A 19476-nucleotide genomic window follows, 5' to 3' on the forward strand; every position below is an offset into this window, starting at 1 on the left:
TGCAGAGACTTGGGACTCCAGTATTCTACAGATCATTCAACAGATACCAGAATCTTGCAAAAGAATATCAGCTTTTTAATGTTCACCCCACAGTAAAATACATTCAGAGTTTTATACCTGGTATCTAAATACAAGGAAAATAATTTTGCAAACGTTTTCAGTTTGAAAGGCATTTTAATAAAGGTTTAGCAAAAGTTTTCTACAATTTTTCTTTGTGCAGATTAAAAAGAATACCTGTGCATTATGCATGTCACAATAATACACTATTCTGTTGTAGAGGGTAGACAGTATTCTTGAATTAAAATGTCAGGCACTTTGGATTGGATCAGATTTATAAGAACAAAATCCATGGGGGAAAAATAAATGTTAAAATACTATGTTTCTTGTAACTTCCAATTAAATGTTTTGAATATCACAGTGGAGAGAGTTCTTCCAACTCAAGTCAGGTGTGAGCATCCTAAGAAAATGTTTTTAAAGGCAGCTGAGTCAGCTAAATACCAGAGTGAGTGATGCCCTTAAGAGTCAGGCATTAGTGCTCTTTTTGCAGTGGGGCTCTTTACTTCAGACTTGTTGGACTTCGCCAGAATTAACTGTATTTTTTCTTGGTACTCTCTCTCTGCTTCTATATTTGCTTCGTATTCTTTCTTCCTCTTCTCTTCCTCAGCTTTTTGGAGCCACTGTTGATAGGCAATTTGAGACGCAAGCTGGTCTCTGTATTCTTTGGCTTTCTGTGCTTTTCTGGAAATGCCAAATGAATAGGTTACTTAAGCAGTGTGAGTAAAAAGAATAAATTTTATTATTATTATTATGTAATCTGTTAGCATTCAAGCTTAGACTAAAAAACCACTCAAAGCTCCTTTTAGCAGTTAAGAATAACTGCCACTATTACCCAAACGCTGCATGCTAACTTATGTTCTCCAGAGTTATCTGCACTCTGTGGTGTCCTATAAAGCAGACTGTAAAACTGGTGCTCGACCATAAAGAGGGAAACAACAACTCCCTGTAATCAGCATGCCCTCCCTGCTCCTCTCAGCCGTGGTGAGAGGACAGAGGATGGGGGTGCTGAGTCTCAGTCCATCCCTGGCTCGGGCTCAGTGCTGCTGCTGACACCCATCCTCACCCTCCTGCTGAGAACAACTCCCTGCTGCACTGGTATTCCTGGAAGTGGCTGTCAGAAGAAATCAATCTTCCACTGCACCTCAGGACTCGTGTACTGCTTTCAGTCCCCTCTGGAGAAGCAGAGGAAGTCTTACATGCTCAGGCCCTTCTGGAGCAGGAGTCACACAGACACTTGAATGCCAACAGAGTAGTCAGAACTTGTGCACTACCTCCACAGAGCTGAGCCACAAACCCTTCCTGACACTGCTGAGTGCCATCTCTGCTAAGTGGAGCATATCCCAGCTGGAGCCCAGTGTGCTTCCTTCACAAGGGTGACACTTCTGCCAGAGCCAGGAGATTGTTCCCGATAAAGCCCTCAGAGAACACAACAGATACCGGCTCGGGAAGGAGCTACTTGTGTCCCTCGGACAAGAGTGGAGAAAGGGCAGGAGTACAAAAGCGGAGTAAGTGAGATAAGGCCCTTTGCCCAAGGCTTTGCATGACACCCAGAGGAACATTCCAGCTACTGCGTGTAAGGATCTGCTCATCCAGAGGCACTGGAGAGCCCCGTGCAGCCCGGGTTACGTGGTGTTTTGGCGGCTGACACAGGATTGTTCAAGGGATGTCTGCGGGTAGAGTTTAGCAATAATCCCGGACACACTTGCTCTCCTGGGGCAGGAACAAACAGACCTTTCATTATCCCTCCTCCCCAGGCTTCTGCCACTCGTAACAACAGCTCAGAGTGTGAGGGGATGTGCTTAGGAAATACGATTGAGGTAAGTCACATGATCAAGAAAACCAACACAAGGATATGTACCACTATCTTCTGAGGTCAGAATTAATGACTTAATACCAGCTGCAGTATCACAAGTCTGCTCTTGGGCAGCTTGGAACTGATAAGGTACGTGGTGGGAAAGCTTCTCTAATTAGAAGGAAGTCCACCCACTGCTCTAGAGTTATCAGAAAAAAAAAAAAAAAAACAGCTCTGTGACAAGTTTAAAAGATTGATCTGTAAAGAAATGGCCCGATGGCATAGAAGAAAAATACCTTATACGTTCTTCTTCTTCTTCATATTCAAATTTTCTGACTGCTTCAGCCATTGCCTTCTTCTCTTTAGCAATTTCTATTTTCCTCTCTTCTTTTTTCTGCACTGGAAAGCAAAACCAAAAATCCTTTTAGAAGGCAGCAGCTCTGCTGAGCTTGAAGGGACAGAGAGACTGCATTTGGGCTAAGTAGCCTAAATAATAGGTTTGAGTTTTGTTGTTTCTGAAGTGGCACACAAACAACAGCAAGTTTGTGTGGCACACAAACAACAGCAAGTTCTCAGCTTATTTATTTTTCATCCACTCAGATCTGGAAAAATTTCACATTCAGGGCTTCACAATAATATAATTAATAACAATGACTGTTTGCCCATGCAATCCTTACTTTACTAGGTTTTGCCCTGGTGATGGCAACGGGGAATTAGCGTAAGGAATGCCTGTAGGAGAGCATTTTGGGAACAGGTTCAGGGAGGGTCACATTGCTGTCCACTCTGTCACACAGTCTGTTCCCAGCAGCAGGGTGTTGCACTGTCTCTGCCCAGACATGTGCTCAACCACTTACACTTCTCCATCATCTGCGACTGCCTTGTGTTCATGACATCTCTCAGCAGCTGAAACCGAGCCTTCCTCTCTTGCTTCAGTTTCTCAACCCTCTCGGCCCAAACCTTATCCCTCTCTTCCTTGAAGATCTTCTCGTCTTCTCTTTCTTGCTCCTTCTCCTTCCTCAGCTGTTCAGCCAGATGATCCAGGTAATTAACTTGTTCCTTCAACAGTGTTTGCTGCAAACACACAGACATTTGCAGATCTGAGTAAATTAGCTCAAAACAGCCGTTCAAAGCCTGAAGAAAAGTGGTGATTCACAGCCAGTGTGGGAGCTGGGTGCCCAGAGAGCATTCCAAAACCTGCCACGGGAAAGAACTGCTCAGAATCCTCTACCTGGCCAGACTACAGAACAAATACAAAGTGATCCCTTTACCCACAGCAGCTCAGCTGCCTACAGCACACCCCTTTCACAGACTTTCCACAGCTACCAGGCTACTCCAGTATCACCTGCATTAAATATAATATGTAATATGTAAATATATATGCAGTATAATATGTAATATAATATATAGCACCTCCTGTAATTCCGCAGCAAGGGGATTGACATTGAGCTGATACAACTTTCCTAACCTGCAGGAGCTTCTAACCACCTCTCTCCTGTGTCCTAAATACCCTGAGACTTATTTGCATACTGAAGTTGAACAATCGACTTGTTTTAACTTCAGGAAATTACAGAGACATCCACTGATTCATGGCATCTCCAAGAAATAGAACATGAGAGTTTGCATCTATCTATATATTGTTTTTAAATAATTTAAATTTTTTTAGTATTCATTTATTACAATAAGCTAAATATTTCCTTTCTTCTGCAGTTGCAAATACTTAACTACATCAGGTCCATGAAACAAAAAATAGTAGTCCAGCCTCTATTATGTCCATGATAAAGGACGATAGGATGATAAAGCTCAGGTGATTTATACTCCTGAGATTTCATATATACAATGAAATCAGCACGGAGGGACAAAATTCCAGGATTTCCTGAGAGCCCTCACCTCATTTATCCAGCCTGGTAGCCTTGCTGATGGCAAAGCAGGCTTTAAAGTGCTGTGGTTTTAACAGCTAATGGGCTCCTGCAGAGCTGCAGGGTGCTGGCAGGAGGGGAGGCAGCAGGCTGTTCAACAAAAGAATTATCTTGTTCAGGGAGAAGGGCTTGTGTCTGTTCTTTGTTACCCTGTGCAGGGCCAGAACTGGTCTACATGACGTATTGCCCCCCCAAGCTCACAATGAAACACCTTACTTTTTTATTTCTTATCTTCTCATGTTCCTTGTCGGTGTCATGAAAATCATTCTCCAAGATCACCTTCTCTTCAGCAAGCTGAATTTGTTTTTCTGCATCAAGATGCTTCTGCCTGTCCTGCACTGCTTTGAGCCAAATCTCCCTGCATTCCTTCTGCTGATGTAGCTTCCTCCTCTCCAGGTCTTCATTTTCTTTCCTTAACTGGTGCAGCTCTTTTTCCTACAAGGATAAAAGTAGCCAGCTTGTAAAATCACTGTGTAACTTCAAACTAAGTGGTGGCTAGAGTTAGTTTATTGCAACATTGAAGAGAAAAACCTTGCTGGCAACACAGGTTTAGTGTCATCCACTAGAACGAGTAAAGCCTGAACATTTCAGCATACTATTCACTAGAATTCAGGATTTTTATCAGTAATCATCACATGCACTTCAATACAAAAACAGTATTGTGCTGGGTGTTTTCCAAATGTTTCAGGCAGATAGACAGAGTAATCTCTTTAGGGAAATCAGTGTCACTGCAGCACTTTTGATCTACATCCAAGGGTTCATACACAGCCACAAGCACTGACAAAGTTCAGGGCCACGTGTTCCTGCCATTTCTGGAGATATTATCTGTCCTCTGCCTGTGTTGGGTGATCAGAGCACTGCATCTCTACCAGTCATTAGGCTGCTACAAGTCAGCGATTGTATCTTTGTGTTCTGATGGACAGTTACTGAATTTCCATGGTTTCAAATCATCCCACTTCATATTGGAAAGAACTTTATATTCCACTTTATATTGGAAAAATGTACTGTAAAACTGAGTTCATAAGAAAGAAACAATGACAACTCAGAAATGCATATTTGTGATCAAATAGATATTTGTATACTCAAGATTATTTAGCCACAAAAACATTCAAAAGTAGCATCATTAAATAATTCATAAGTATAATTTCTGGACATATTGCAATTGAATAAGTGTACAAGCACAACTGCACTGAAACATAGTCACAACACAGTGTGTGACCATCATTAGCAGTGTATTATCTCAGAAATCATGCTTCAGCTGTCTCTAAGGCATGCTGTTTTTTGTTAAACTGTTTTTAAATTAAATGTCTCTTTTATAATGTGAATGAGTCTTTAAAAATGCCTTAGCAGGTTTGTCATAAACAGCGTGTCTAATCTTTCCATAGGGAAGCAGAAGCTGCACTCCCTGACAAACACCCCTTTTTATGCTGGACATAAAGCACCCATGGGTTCTTGCAGTATTTCAGAGCCAAAGCTGACTTTTTGTCTGCCTGAACTGTCAAATTCACTTTCAGAAGATGGTGAAACAGCTTTGAAACTCTCTCTCTCTCTCTCTCTCTATATATATATATATATAATTTGAGGAATAGCATTAGAAATCCAAAAAGCTTTGAACAGCAAAGGTGAAAAGAAGGCAGAAATAGTTAGCAGTCTGCTGTGCAAGTTGGCACATGTCTTTGGATGAATTCTGACATCAGTGAAGCTGTGGGAGAGCAGCCAAGGATGGGATCCATGAAGGTTTGTTCACTGGGGTAACACAACATCCCAAATGTGCAAACAAGTGGTTACCAAGCACCCTTCTGCAAGCCAGGACCAAAGTGCTATGGCACAAACTCTTGACGCTACAGTCAGGATAACATGAAGTCAATCACTTTGCAAGAAATCACAATTCTTAAAGGGACAAATAAGACAAATGAGGAAGGCAGCTAATGCAGTTAATGCAGCTAAAGCAAAAATTGCAGTCTCTGCTTTGTCATCCACCTCTGAGATATCCTGGTGCACACATGTGGTTTAGCATGCCACAGGTGCGAGTTCTCCTTCACTAAATATTCTATTTTCATTGCAACAACCAGGAGAAACCTTGATGCACACTTAGCTCTCCATTCACCCAGATGAAACTCCTGCTCATTAGGGGCTACCAGCCTGCAATGAAAAACTTGTAATGAGACCATCTGCCACATCCCTCTTCTGCTGAGAATGGATTACATCGCATTTTCCATACAGAATCTCTCCTTCAAAGGAAGCTTTTTTTTTTCCCAGAGGCTCAACCACTTCACCAGAAATGTATCTCCTTGACAGAGCCCCAGGCTGCTGTCTCCAGGGGAAGATGCAGAGTCTTCTATTCTAATAGTGCTTTTCTGAAAAGGCCAGTTAAGGAACAGCATTCTTTGCCTGGGAGGTATGGCAGTGCCTTAGAAGCTGTTACAAGAAAATAATTATATTCTACATTTTTTTTAAATAAGCAAAACATTAGTCTAGCTTGGAATATATTCAGAGCCAGCATTTTCAGAGCTTTAGATTCATTATTGTCTCATTTTTATAAAATGGGGAAGCATATATGATGCCAGCACCAGCTTCCAGTGTCTAACAGAGTATCCTGAGTGATCATTCAGCCTCTACGTGTAAATAGCTGCAAAATGAAGATTGAGTCTGAGCTAAATAGCCTCCCATAATTCAAAGTCAACACACAACACTGAACTAGCAAGCCAGACTAAAGCCAGCAAAACTACAGCAGGAGAGATGGAAAAGGATGATGAAAAAAGAAGGTAGTGGCTGAGCAGTTGGGCCAAGGTAGCCAAATGTGATGTGAGCTCAACAGCAGCCAGGTCTAACAGGCAAGAGAGCTTAAATGCTGCTTGCTAATTTGCTTAAAAAATATTTATAAAATAAATATTTCAGCTGGGAAACAAGACTCCCCTGCTATCCTGCAGGAAACTGGAAATCAAAAAAACACAAAGGTATTTGGCAAAAGCTTTAAAATATTTCCATTTCCCACAACACCTCTGAGAGACTGAGTGCCAAAAGAGTGCCGAGTTTCAAAAGATGTGTCTCCCTCTGTAAATGGGAATGCCTTTGCCACAGCTCTGGAAAAGAGGCTTAGCTTTACAGCACAGGCTCAGAACTAATGGAATCAGTGAAGATACAAATAAGGTATGGATTAGTTTAAATGTCTAGTAAGCCTATCATTAGAAGGCCCTTCTGCCCAAGCCTGAATGCGGAACACTTTGGAAATTACCAGCCTTTCAGCATCCTGTCTGATCTCCTGCTTCTTCTCCTCTCTGTGAGCGGCGTGCACGGCCACCTGGGCATCACGCACATCCACCATTTCCCGGATCCGCGCTGCCACCTCCTGCGCCTTCAGCTCCGCTTCCTGGTCCTTAGCCAACAGTTCCTTCTCACAAATCTCTTCCAACTTCCGCTCCTGCATCTTCTCTTCCTTTTTCAGTATCTCCTTCAGAGTCTGCTGGGCCAGCTGGCAGTCACCCAGCTCCTTCTCACTCAGTTTTTTACAGTGCTCCCGATACTCGTGAGATTGGTTTCTGGAAGGCAACGTGAAAGTTTTTTTTTAAAAAGTCTCAAAGCAATAAGAAGGTCTGGAGGTGTGTGGTGAATGAAGGCTCTCAGCTCATCACTGCCCAAAACACAGCAACCCAGGACACCAATTATACCCCTGGTCTGACATTGATTCCTTGTGAAACCTAAGGAACCACAGAAAGCCTGATGTGATGGAGGTTTTGATGTTAATGAGCTGAAGGATTTGAATTTGTAAAAAATGCCTGAATCAACTTCCTCACAAGGGGAAGTGTACAGGCAGCAGTGATCTCTGCTCCCTATGACAGGGACAGCACCCAGGGCACGGCTGGAGCTGTGCCAGGGAGGTTTAGGTTGGAGATCAGGGAAAGGTTCTTCCCCAGAGGGTGCTGGCACTGCCCAGGCTCCCCAGGGAATGGGCACAGCCCCGAGGCTGCCAGAGCTCCAGGAGCCTTTGGACACCCTGCCAGGGATGCTCAGGGTGGGGTTGTTGGGGGGCTGTGCAGGGCAGGAGCTGGGCTGGGTGATCCTGGTGGGTCCCTTCCAGTTTGGGATATTCTGTGAGTTTAAATGAACACACAATACATCCACACATGGTATGCACAATGTGTCCTCTACATGTAGCTGGAACATGGAGGGGTTGTGTGCATATATATCTTGTATTAACATACAAAACACATTCATGCTACACTTATCCAAACATGCAGGTTGGTCTCTATTCAAATGAAGACTTAGAATAGGTTGGTAAGTCACCTGAAAGCTCATTCATATTCAGAAAAGCACTGCGTCTGTAGAAATGTGGGTTACACGGTTGAGCAGGAACCACTAGAAATGTATTAATTTTTAAAGTGAAGTTCTGTGGGATAATTCAGACAAGTCACAATAAAAGCCTGGAGAAGGTAGAAAGTCAAACAAGTAATGCAGCTTTCAATTTTCATTCACTCTCTGCAACTGAGTTGCATATAAAGAGGTAATTTATCTTCAGTTGAAGAACACTGCTCTAATTGCAGACTCTGCTTTTACTTTTGCAAACAAAGCACTATTGAGATCAACACATGCCATCAAACATTATTTAATTTGAACAATCTGCAAGGATTTTATATTCTGTTCTATAAACAGGACATAGATTTTCATGAAGTCAGAATGTGAAACTGGCAGACAAAGGAGAAGACCTGCAAGTGTGAAGGATGTGTAAGGTCTGAGGATGTGTGACAGACACATGTGAATGCTGTGAAGTGAAAAGATATCTCACAATTTCATGCTGAATGAATCTATGCAGATTATTGCAAAGGTGTTTAGGAATTCACAGAAGATATCACAGCCTGAATCATGAACAACTTCATGGCAGCAGTAGTTACCTGCACAATGTGAAATACTATGACACTACACAAGCTATGGCTGACTATCCTGTGTAACCAAAACATTAAATATTCATCAGGCAACTACCTCAAAGCTATTACCAAGCTCCATGTCAGGGTAGTTATTTAATTTTCAGAGCAGAGATCTCACCATGTCTTCTCTCTGCTGGCATTCAACAGTTGCTGCCTCACATTTCCCTGGGGACAAGGACATCTCTCTGTTCATCCTCTTGGCTAAAGCACCCAGTGCTGGGGAGCCTGTGCTGAAAGGTGAAGGGCACTGACACAAACAGTGAAAGGAAAAGTACTGCTGTGAAAACATTTCCATTCTGCTGCTATTTGTTGAACCTGCCCCAGCCTGAACCCCCTGCCCGGGGCTGATCCCCAGCGTGGGCAGCAGGGCAGGTCAATTCTGCCCCTGTGCCCTGGGCTCAGGTGAGAGCCCACCTGCAGAGCTGTGTCCCTGCCCATGATAAAGATGACTTTGAAGGCCCCTTTCAACCCAAAATCCCATGATGAGATGCTGTAGTTCAGTGCCAGTGCAGGTTGGTGAAAAGGGATGGCTGTTTTACCTCTTGGACGAGACAGGAACCTCCTGACCACTGTTGAACCCAGCAATAAAAGCAGAGAGCAGCACAGTGATGTGCCTGCCATGAGCCATGGCACATTCCAAGGAGCACCCTGCTCCCAGCAGGTCATCAAGCAAACTACGTCATTGATGGTTTTCTTACATTTCACCACTGGAGTCTAGCTTTCTTCTCCTGGGTGGGAGTTAGTGGTGATGAAAGACCACAGCACTAATTAGTATTCATGAAAAAACATATTTCTCAAATGTTGTGAGGGAAACATGCTATTATTAAGATTCTAAATCTTGCTATTATTAAGATTGTTCATCTTACAATTAGCAATCATTGTATTACCTTAACACAATGGGTTCAAAGTTCTCTTGGCATTGAAGGAATAAAGAACTAGTTATTCTTTTCTGTGATTATAAACTAATCTGATATTTATTGAATTCCCACAGGGGAGTAGGAGTGAATTATTTCAGCATTGTTAGAATTTTAATAAAAATAACCCTTTAATTCCTTGATTTCATCAAAATAATTCCCACAAAGCAGCTTTTATACCAACCCATAAACATCTGCTCCCCCAGATGGCAGGTTTTCTTTCTCACTTTGCTATCTTAAGCTTCTTAACATTAAAACTGTGCCTGGATGTGGCTACTTCCCAAAGACAGAACCTCCTCAGTTATTTATTCATTTTATGGCTGCAGCACAATGTGGCTGGGATAACATCATTCCCCATATGGATGCTTCTGATGTTACCACAAGAAAGAGGATGTGATCCGTGTTTTATGCAAATTTTAAGACGTTGCAGTTTTCTTTAAAGTTACCAATGATGAACATGTCCTCAGGCTAGTACTGGCTGAGTCTCTTCTCAGACAAGGTGTAGCCCTCCCTGAAAATGAATTCCAGCAGGACTCTCATGGTCCAAGCCTTGTCCCCTCTGTCACCTTGTGACAAAGGACTCTCCTGGTTAACATTACGACTGAGAAGCTGTTACATCTGTACCCTCAGGCCATGGCAACCAGCCATAAAATATAAAAAATGCTGCCTTTTGGTGCTCTGGAATAATGTCTGACAGTGTAGGTGCTCCTGTACCTCAAGGTTTGAGAATCCATGCCTGAAAAAGGGCAGAGCACCTTGCTTGGAGTTAAAGGAAATACAAACAAGTCTGTATCAGGTTTCAGAGAGATATTCAAAAGAGTTGAAAATCCACAGGCAAAGAGAAACAGAAAATCATGTTTGTATCCACCTGCTACTGGATTGACTTGCCAGGGCTCCTAGGTGTGCCCTGGAGTAATCATCTGCAAAGGGGGCAGGTGTACAGGAAGAGAATATGTTTTGTACCATTGATAAATAACATTACAAAGTAAAAAATAGCATTTATTTCATCTTTACCTCATCCTTTTTGATTTCTATTTGTGCATATGTTTTATAATGTACACAATATACCAGCACAGTATATTATTATATATTTATATAGTTGATAAATAAACATATTGGGGTGAATGTTGAAAGTTTTTACAGCTAGGGGTTGCAGTCAGAGGACTGGAGACCATTGTCCCAGAGGACAAGCTGTGACACAATTACAGACTGCTTGTGGATTTTCAGGAAGTGTTAGTCTCCTGAGCAGCAAATCGTGCTCCCAGATCTCTGCCCAGACCAGGATGGTTTAGGAAGAAGAGTAACATCTAACAGCCAGAAAAAAGCAGACCTGGGGCTACTTAAACAAGACAAATACATGCAGGTACCCCAAGACTGCCACTCACAACAGCTGAGAGGAGAGATGGCTTCACTAAGTCCTCTGAAAACAGGCAGCCAGCAGAACACCCACAGCAAAGGTTCAGCAACACTTTTTAACAGGGTGCTGTGTGGTGTGAAGATGGCTTAGATCCCAGAGCAGAGTGGGAAAGGTAAAAGGATAATAATAGGATGAAATAATCCCATGAGACTGAATGACCTATAGATATAGTGACCTACACTAGGAAGACAAAGGACCTGAGACATTAGGACGGGCAACTACAGCATGAAAGTTCAAGTATGTGTCACCAGATGATGCAGTTCAGTGGTGTGATTCATTTTGCAATTAAAATATCTAAAATTAGACATCTGAACAGGAATCTGCATATGTGCTAAATTTCCACTCTGATCAATGAGAATGTAATTAAAGTCAGTAGAGGCTGGGGTGCAATTCAGCTGACAGGGCAGGATAAGCCTGTTTGGGACTGACTTTAGGTTCCTGTAACTGTCCTGATTTTGGTGAAGTTTTGAATAGAACAGGAATGCAGATTCCCAGTGAATACAAAGATACCAACACCTAGACGCCGACCTTTAGGTAACATCTTCCTGGTGTGTAAAACAAGCTACAAGTGCAAAATAAAATGCACTCCAGCAGCACCCCCTCCAAACTTTAAAAGTGAGTTTCAACCACTTTGTGTGAAAGATAGAGAACAAATCAGAAGCTGCAAAAGGCAAGGGCCACATTTTCAAACCACCATGTGAAGTTAGGCAGTGTATGCACTTCTAACACCTGTCTAAGTCAATAAACAGGTTTAACAAACATTTAACATTTTAACAAACATTTACCTGTGGAATTAGTTAATTAGTGTTTATGCACAAGTAAGAGCCAATGTTGATTTTTAGCCCCAGCCTGTGCACAGGTGTTGTTAATTTCACAGTACCGTGGGAGACTGGGAAAGACACTTCAAATAATCACAATTAAATAACACTATTATTTCTCTCATTCCTCCCTCGGAAAACCAGATTTACAAGAAAGGGAGAAGGAGATTTCATGCCAAGGCCTCAGGTCCTAGTAAGTACCTCCAAGTTACTGCTTTCAGTCAGGAAGATTTGGCACAGAACTTCAGGCTGCATTAAACCCTTAGCTGCAGCTGCTACTCTTGAAAAATATGCAATTAATTAAAAAAAAACTGTCTTTTTAGTCAATCTCAACCTTTCAAGAATCTTTACTGACATATTGTCTTAGTAAGCTTGATTTAAGCCAAATTAACCTTCCCTGCAACCTGTTCACTACAACAGTATAAAGCTGGAACAGCAATTACAAAAAGGGCTGACTTGGCAGGTGGAAATGCAGGGATGCTCATGTGGGACAAGGAGGACACACTACACGTGCAAGAATTAACTACTTTGATTTTTTTCTGTCTTACTGTTTCAATCACTTTCGTCTTTCCTTACTCAGTTTATTATTGCCACCTTCTTTTTAAATTGTCCCTGTATATTTACTTTGGGCAAATTCTCTTTTATAAGATATTTTTATGGCAATACCTGAACTGTTGCTCTCGTTTTTCAGCCACCACTTGTAGTCTTTCTTGCTCCTTCTTCTCCCTCAGTAATTTTGCTTGTTCCTTCATCTTTACTTCTCTCTGCTGTGCGTTTTCCTCATCAAGTGCTCTCACCTCAGCAAGGTGCCTGCTCTCCTCTGCCTCCAGAAAGTCACGGAGCCTGTAATGAAAACATATTAATAAAGGCTAAATCAATTCTTCTGCCGAAGGACAAAGTTTTTGTTTATTTATTATTAACACAAAGTGGGTACTGGGCTCCTTTCAACACCTCTTGCAAATGTCAGAGAAGTGAACATCAAATTTCAACTCAGGGATCATTTGTGTTGTGTCCATCAAGGGAATCTTACAGGACAACATGAGTGATTCTGTCCAAGCACAGTTTAAACTCCTCATCTTACAAACTCACTTTCAAAGCTGTTTTATGACTTCAGTTCCCCAGTCATCAAATTATTCTGTTTCTCAGACTACATTTGTCACCAGCTGATAACAATTAGATTTTGTACTATGGTTATCTTTCAGCATAGACACACAGAATACCCTGAGCTGGAAGGAACCCACCAGGATCACCCAGTCCAGCTTCTGGCCCTACAGACACCCCAACAATTCCTCCCTGGGCATCCCTGGGAGCAGTGTCCAAACGCTCCTGGAGCTCTGGCAGCCTTGGGGAGCCTGGTCAGTGCCCCACAGCTCTCTGGGGAAAGAACCTTTCCTGATGCCCTCCCTCCTCTATGCATCTATAGTTGTATCTTCCCTCAAACGACCTCTTGCTATTTTAGCATCACTCCACAAAACACTTCATCCTGAAATATCTTTGATGAGAAAATTATGTCAGATAGGCAGTTTTTAAACACATCATCATTTACTTCTCTGTTAATCCCAGCAGTGAGAAACCTGGGGCTACCGAATCCAGAAGTCACCGATTTCAGCCCAAATGCTACAGTGCCTCAGCAGAAAGGGACGCGGGGTCCCGGCAGACAGGCTGAGCACAGGCCAGTGATGCACCCTTGTGGCAAAGAGAGCCACTGGCACCTTGGGCTGCGGGAGGAGCAGCGCTGCGAGCACGCCCAGGGAGGGCATCCCTCCTCTCGGCACTGCTGAGACCCACCCCGAGCGCTGCCTCCAGCTCCGGGCTCTGCAGCGCCGCAAGGACACGGCGGGACAGAGGGCGCCAGTGGAGGGACACTGAGGGACTGCAGCACCTTTCCCAGTGGGAGAATCTCTTCCAAACTTCCTTCTCTCCTGAGAGAGCTGGGACTGTCCAGCCTGGAGAAGAGAAGGTGCAGAGGGATCTTACCAATGTACATAAACCCCTGAAGGGAGAGGATGCAGGAAAACAGTTACTCCTCAGTGGTGCTCAGTGGCAGGACAAGGAGCCACAAATTAAACCACGTGAAATTCCAAATGAACAGAAGAAAACAGTTTGTTTTCTTTTTACTGTGAGTGCGGTCAGCTATTGGACAGGCTGCCCACAGTGGTAATTCAGTCTCCATGTGTGGAGACAAGCAAAACCCAAATGGACACACACTCCTGGACAGCCTCCTCTAGGTGACTCCAGGGTTGGACCAGATCATCTCAGGAGGTTCCTTCTAACCCCAGTGGCTCTGTGGAACCCATGTGCAATTCCCCTGAAAGCACATTAGACCAGGACACCAAACCGATGACCTTCACAGCTACAAAGTCACTTGATGTGAAACAGTAACTGAGAAATTAAATCACATTATTTTTTCCAAAGATCAGAACAGCATAATTCTGTTCTTTACACAGCAGTAAAGTGCTTCACCTTTAATATTTTTGAAAGACTTCTGGAAAATTTTAATTTTTTCAGCTGACTGTGCTGCAAAGTGTTATTTGTAGGAGCTAAACATCAGCTTGATGAGTTTGCAACAAAACCCTCAGTGACACTGAACTGAATTTCTGACACTGTGCTACCCAGAGAAGCTGTGGATGTCCACGGCAGGGTGGGTAGATGAGCTCATTGATCCCAAACCACCCTGGAATTCTATCATTCTGTGCCCCACCTCTGGAAATGCTCCAGGGCAGGTTGGACAAAGCTTGGAGCTCATCTGATCTAGTGGCAGGTGCCCCTGCCAGGGGGCTTGGAACATGATAAACTTTAAGGTCCCATTCCAACCCAAACCATTCCATCATTTTATGATTGTATCAAGGTACACTTCATTCTCTTTAAAAATCAAGCAATGAAAGCGCTTGTTGTCTGTGGCAGGCAGGAGGCTCCAAATAGCACCTCGGCTACACAGTTACTGTGTTTGAACACATGCCACTGGTGCCCGGCCCTCTGAGCACACAGTGAAAACAGCAGAGGCGCTGCACTGGCTATGTGTTTGCTACCTCTCTCTCCTCACTTCGATCTCCTGCAGGTACTGCTGCAGCGTTGCCCGGACCTTCCTCTCGGCAGCGCGCTGCATCCATTTGTCCTCGCCGCCCTTGTGCCAGTCGCAGACGTTGCGGTAGTGGCGGAACACCCGCAGGACACGTTCGTGCTCACGCTGCTCCTCCTCCAGCTCCCTCTCAGCCAAAATCGTCTCTTCGAAGAGGTCTCTCTTGGTGGGCTTGGCTATCTGCGAGAGAAACGAAATGGGGAAAGCGTGGAGACCTCGGAGCACCCTTCCAGGATATGAAGGGGTCTACAGTGAATCCAGAGAGGGACTCTTTGTCAAGAACTGTAGTGACAGGACAAGGGAAATGGGCAGAGTGAAAGAGGGAAAATTTAGGCGAGATGTAGGAAGAAATTCTTTGTGTGGATGGTGAAGCACCTGCACAAGTTTCCCAGAGCAGCTGTGGCTGCCCCTGGATCCCTGGCAGTGTCCAAGGCCAGGCTGGACAGGGCTTGGAGCAGCCTGGGATGGTGGAAGGTGTCCCTGCCCATGGCAGGGGATGGCACTGGATGAGTTTTAAGGTCCCTTCCAACGCAAACCATTCATGGCTGAAAATACAAACTATTAATCTGCATGTTTTTCAGTTGAATTCATGACTGTGCAAGTATCTAACACCAAGTGACAAGTTCACGGTAATTATGGGGTAATCACAGAATCACTGAGGCTGGAAAAGAGCTCCAAGTTCATCAAGTCTGAGCTGTGCCTAATCCCCACCTTGTCATCCAGCCCAGAGCACTGAATGCCATATCCTGTCCTCCCTTGGACACCTAAATGGGCAGAGTGAAAGAGGGAAAATTTAGGCGAGATGTAGGAAGAAATTCTTTGTGTGGATGGTGAAGCACCTGCACAAGTTTCCCAGAGCAGCTGTGGCTGCCCCTGGATCCCTGGCAGTGTCCAAGGCCAGGCTGGACAGGGCTTGGAGCAGCCTGGGATGGTGGAAGGTGTCCCTGCCCATGGCAGGGGATGGCACTGGATGAGTTTTAAGGTCCCTTCCAACGCAAACCATTCATGGCTGAAAATACAAACTATTAATCTGCATGTTTTTCAGTTGAATTCATGACTGTGCAAGTATCTAACACCAAGTGACAAGTTCACGGTAATTATGGGGTAATCACAGAATCACTGAGGCTGGAAAAGAGCTCCAAGTTCATCAAGTCTGAGCTGTGCCTAATCCCCACCTTGTCATCCAGCCCAGAGCACTGAATGCCATATCCTGTCCTCCCTTGGACACCTCTAGGGATGGGGACTTCCAACACCTCCCTGTGCAACCCCTTCCGAGGCCTGAAAGTCTTTTCTGTGAAGGAATTCCTTCTAAATTAGACAAGCCCTGCCTACACCCCCATAGCACTGGGCTCCTCAGGACTCCCACACATGGCACCTGGCACCTCGGGACCCCTCACACAGCACCGAGCACCCCGGGACCCCTCACACAGCACCGGGCACCCCGGGACCGTTCACACAGCACCGGGCTCCCTGGGACCCCTCACACAGCTCCGGGCACCCCGGGACCCCTCACACAGCACCGGGCACCCCGGGACCCCTCACACAGCACCGGGCTCCCCGGGACCCCTCACACAGCACCGGGCACCCCGGGACCGTTCACACAGCACCGGGCACCCCGGGACCCCTCACACAGCACCGGGCACCCCGGGACCCCTCACACAGCACCGGGCACCCCGGGACCCCTCCCAGCTGCTCCCAGAGGGTCCCGCCTCAGCCGGCCCCGCTCTGGGGCTCGGCCCCCACGTCCCCGCAGCTCCCCGGAGCAGAGCGGCCCGGCGTGGCCCCTCACCAGCGCCAATTCGTGCGGCCCGCAGCCGGTGAACTCCCGGCGTCTCAGGGTGTGAGAGCAGTGAGGGGGCTGGGGACGGGGCGGGGGCCGCGCCGCCATGGCGGATGGAGGCGCCGCCGTTGCTGAGGGGACGCGCGCGGGACGGAAGTGGCATCATGGCGGCGGGGGCTCTAAGGGGTGTCCTGGCATGGCGGGGGCTCTGAGGGGTGTCCTGGCATGGCGGGGGCTCTGAGGCGTGTCCGGCATGGCAGGGGCGCTGAGGGGTGTCCGGCATGGCGGGGGCGCTGAGGGTTGTCTGGCAGACCGGGAGTGCTGAGGGGTGTCCTGGCATGGCGGGGGCGCTGAGGGTTGTCTGGCAGACCGGGAGCGCTGAGGGGTGTCCTGGCATGGCGGGGGCACTGAGGGGTGTCCTGGCAGACCGGGAGTGCTGAGTGGTGTCCTGGCATGACGGGAGCACTGAGGGGTGTCCCGATCGTCAGGGCTGGAAGAGACCTTCAGGGTGATCCAGACTGCCGCTGTAATTCCGAACCCTCCACACCGCGGCACCCCGAGCCAAAGCCCGGCGCCTCCTGAGCACCATCCACTGCGGCTGCCCTCTGTGGGCAGCCCCTGCCTGCCCGCCCGTGTGGCAAAATGCGGAATACCTAAAAGTTTCTGAAGAAGGGGTGTTCTTTAATCATGGAATCATAACATATCCTGAGTTGGAAGGGAGCCACAAGGGGCCCTGTCCCTGCCACGCACGGCGACCACAGAGTGCAGCCCCGGGCGCCACTACTGGGACATCAGTGGGGACAGGCTGGTACAGGAATGGAAGGGATTTAGGTTAATTATTCTTGTCTTATGGAGCAAGCCTGGCCCAGCTGGGGCTGTTCCCCTGAGCTAATGACAAAAATGTGTTTCCTGTACCCACAGATGATGGAGCAGTGTGAACCCTCAGCTCCCAGGTCAGGACTGTCACAGAGACCTCCTGCAGCACGTCCTGGTGATGCCAGGCTCCAGACCTGCCTGGGCTCGAGGAACACGGGATGTAAAACATTGGCTGTGCATCAGCGATTGCTTCAAGCTCATTGCCCTCAAAGGAGTCACGGGAAAAAGCTGTTGCTGAAGCTTTGAAGCTCTGGAACACACACACATACACTGCCAAGAACTTTGCTTTCTTGCACATAATCACATTAGCTTGGCTGATAAGTTGAAAAAAATTATCCCAGGGAGGAAAGGTCAATGTTTAACCTGGCTATAAAGCCTGTTCTCATCCAATTAAAAGCCAGTGCAATTACTTCTGATGTCAACCATGGGATCCTTGCACAGTCAAACACAGCAGTTTGATACACAGGATTTGCACACTGGAGAATGTGTTATACCACCACGCTGGTGCTTGAAGTGGAATCTTTTGAGTTTATTTCAGTAGAGACTTAATGCTGCCATACTACTTTGACTTAGTCTTTGAGATGTTTGTGAAAGGGAAACAACTTCACATCACTTTCCCCCTGAAAAACTTGTATTTGAGTTCTTGGTATTGTATAGTTTTGCATAGTATTTTATGGTGTGTTTAATGGGGAATGTTGCCTCAGTCTTAAGATCTACACAAAAATCAGCAATCAGCTTTATGTGTAATAGACAGTGTACAAATGTGCAGCACTGCCATCTGTTTGACATCCAAAAATAAACAGGGATGTGTGGATTCTCTAAAGCCCCCATTCTTCTGTGAAGTCCCTCCGCCAGCTCTGAGAACATTTCCTCCTGAAAACTGGGTTTGTTCCAAAGACATTGCAGATGGCTTGTGACTTTATTTTACATTAATGTTTGATGAAAAAAAAATTCTCTTTAACTTAGATGCCTAAGAGGACCCTGGTCACTGGCTTTCCTCACTGGCAATGTATACGGGATGTAGGATATACACAGGATATGGTTCTGGATTGGCTGGATTAAATTCTCCTTCCTGAAAACTCTCTCTAAGGAATGGCACATAAATTTCATTTATTCACAGAACCACAGAATCCCAGGATGGTTTGGGTGCAAAGGGACCTTAAAGCCTGTCCCTGGCAAGGGCAGGGACACCTTGCACTATCCCAGGGTGCTCCAAGCCCCGTTGGCAGGAGGGAAGGGCTGGGAAGGCATGGAAGAAGGACATCACATGCTGATGGATGGAGCAACTCAGCAAAGCAGAGCCCATTTTCAGGAGCAAAATCTGCAGTGGGAAAATCTGGCAAGGACAGTGGGGCCTTTCTGTCCTTCAAGGAAGCATGAGAAACTGATTGGTATCAACTGACGGACAATTCCCTCTTTGTACAAAAGAAACTTTCAGCTTCTTCCTCTAGAAAGAAAATTACCTCTATTTAAGGGAACCAAAGTCCTCCCCACCCCTCATAAAAGACAATTTTCCCTACAATGGCTGCCTGTTCTCTTTGTCTGGGGTTGTGGTGGCTACATGAGCCAGTGCTTGGGCACACCAGCCCCTTCCCTCTGCAGAATCAAATGTCTCTCTCTCCTGCAGATGCCCCTGGCTTCCCAGGACGGGGCTCTCAGAAGCTGCCAGTTCCTCTCTGGTTCTGAATCCCCCTGAGGTTTCCTCACTGGTCACACTCCACACCATCTCAGGTTCCTCCAGCCAGGCTTTCTTGTGACTCTTCCTCCAGGCAGTCCTCAAAGTACTTGCTTAGGGAAGCCATGACTCTTGGCTTTTTGTGTCTCTTGGGTACATTTTTTCTGAGGGATTTTTTTTTTTTTTTTTTTTTTTTTTTTTTTGGGGTTTTTTTTTTTTTTCTGTTTCCC

General features: G+C 45.7%; 1 protein-coding gene across 1 annotated transcript; it reads right to left on the reverse strand.

Annotated features, from left to right (window-relative positions):
- Nucleotides 1–372: 372 nt before the first annotated feature.
- CFAP53 (cilia and flagella associated protein 53) lies at nucleotides 373–16803 on the reverse strand. Its single transcript, XM_041461670.1, has 8 exons — nucleotides 16705–16803; nucleotides 14866–15095; nucleotides 12503–12679; nucleotides 7001–7304; nucleotides 3982–4200; nucleotides 2704–2920; nucleotides 2146–2248; nucleotides 373–738 (listed from the first exon to the last, which is right to left on the reverse strand). Exons 1-8 carry the CDS (start codon nucleotides 16801–16803, stop codon nucleotides 516–518), a joined length of 1572 nt encoding a protein of 523 aa, XP_041317604.1. The 3' UTR covers nucleotides 373–515.
- Nucleotides 16804–19476: the final 2673 nt, after the last annotated feature.

Source organism: Pyrgilauda ruficollis, unplaced genomic scaffold, assembly GCF_017590135.1.
Source record: "Pyrgilauda ruficollis isolate IOZ18807 unplaced genomic scaffold, ASM1759013v1 scaffold150, whole genome shotgun sequence".
NCBI classification, from domain to species: Eukaryota; Metazoa; Chordata; class Aves; order Passeriformes; family Passeridae; genus Pyrgilauda; species Pyrgilauda ruficollis.

Excerpts from the sequence above, each read along its gene's own strand:
- CFAP53 (XM_041461670.1), bottom strand. The coding sequence starts at position 16,803 with ATGGCGGCGCGGCCCCCGCCCCGTCCCCAGCCCCCTCACTGCTCTCAC. Across the intron at positions 15,096-16,704 it reads GGCCGCACGAATTGGCGCTG|ATAGCCAAGCCCACCAAGAG; the intron begins GTGAGGGGCCAC and ends TTTCTCTCGCAG. Across the intron at positions 7,305-12,502 it reads AAACGAGAGCAACAGTTCAG|AAACCAATCTCACGAGTATC; the intron begins GTATTGCCATAA and ends GTTGCCTTCCAG.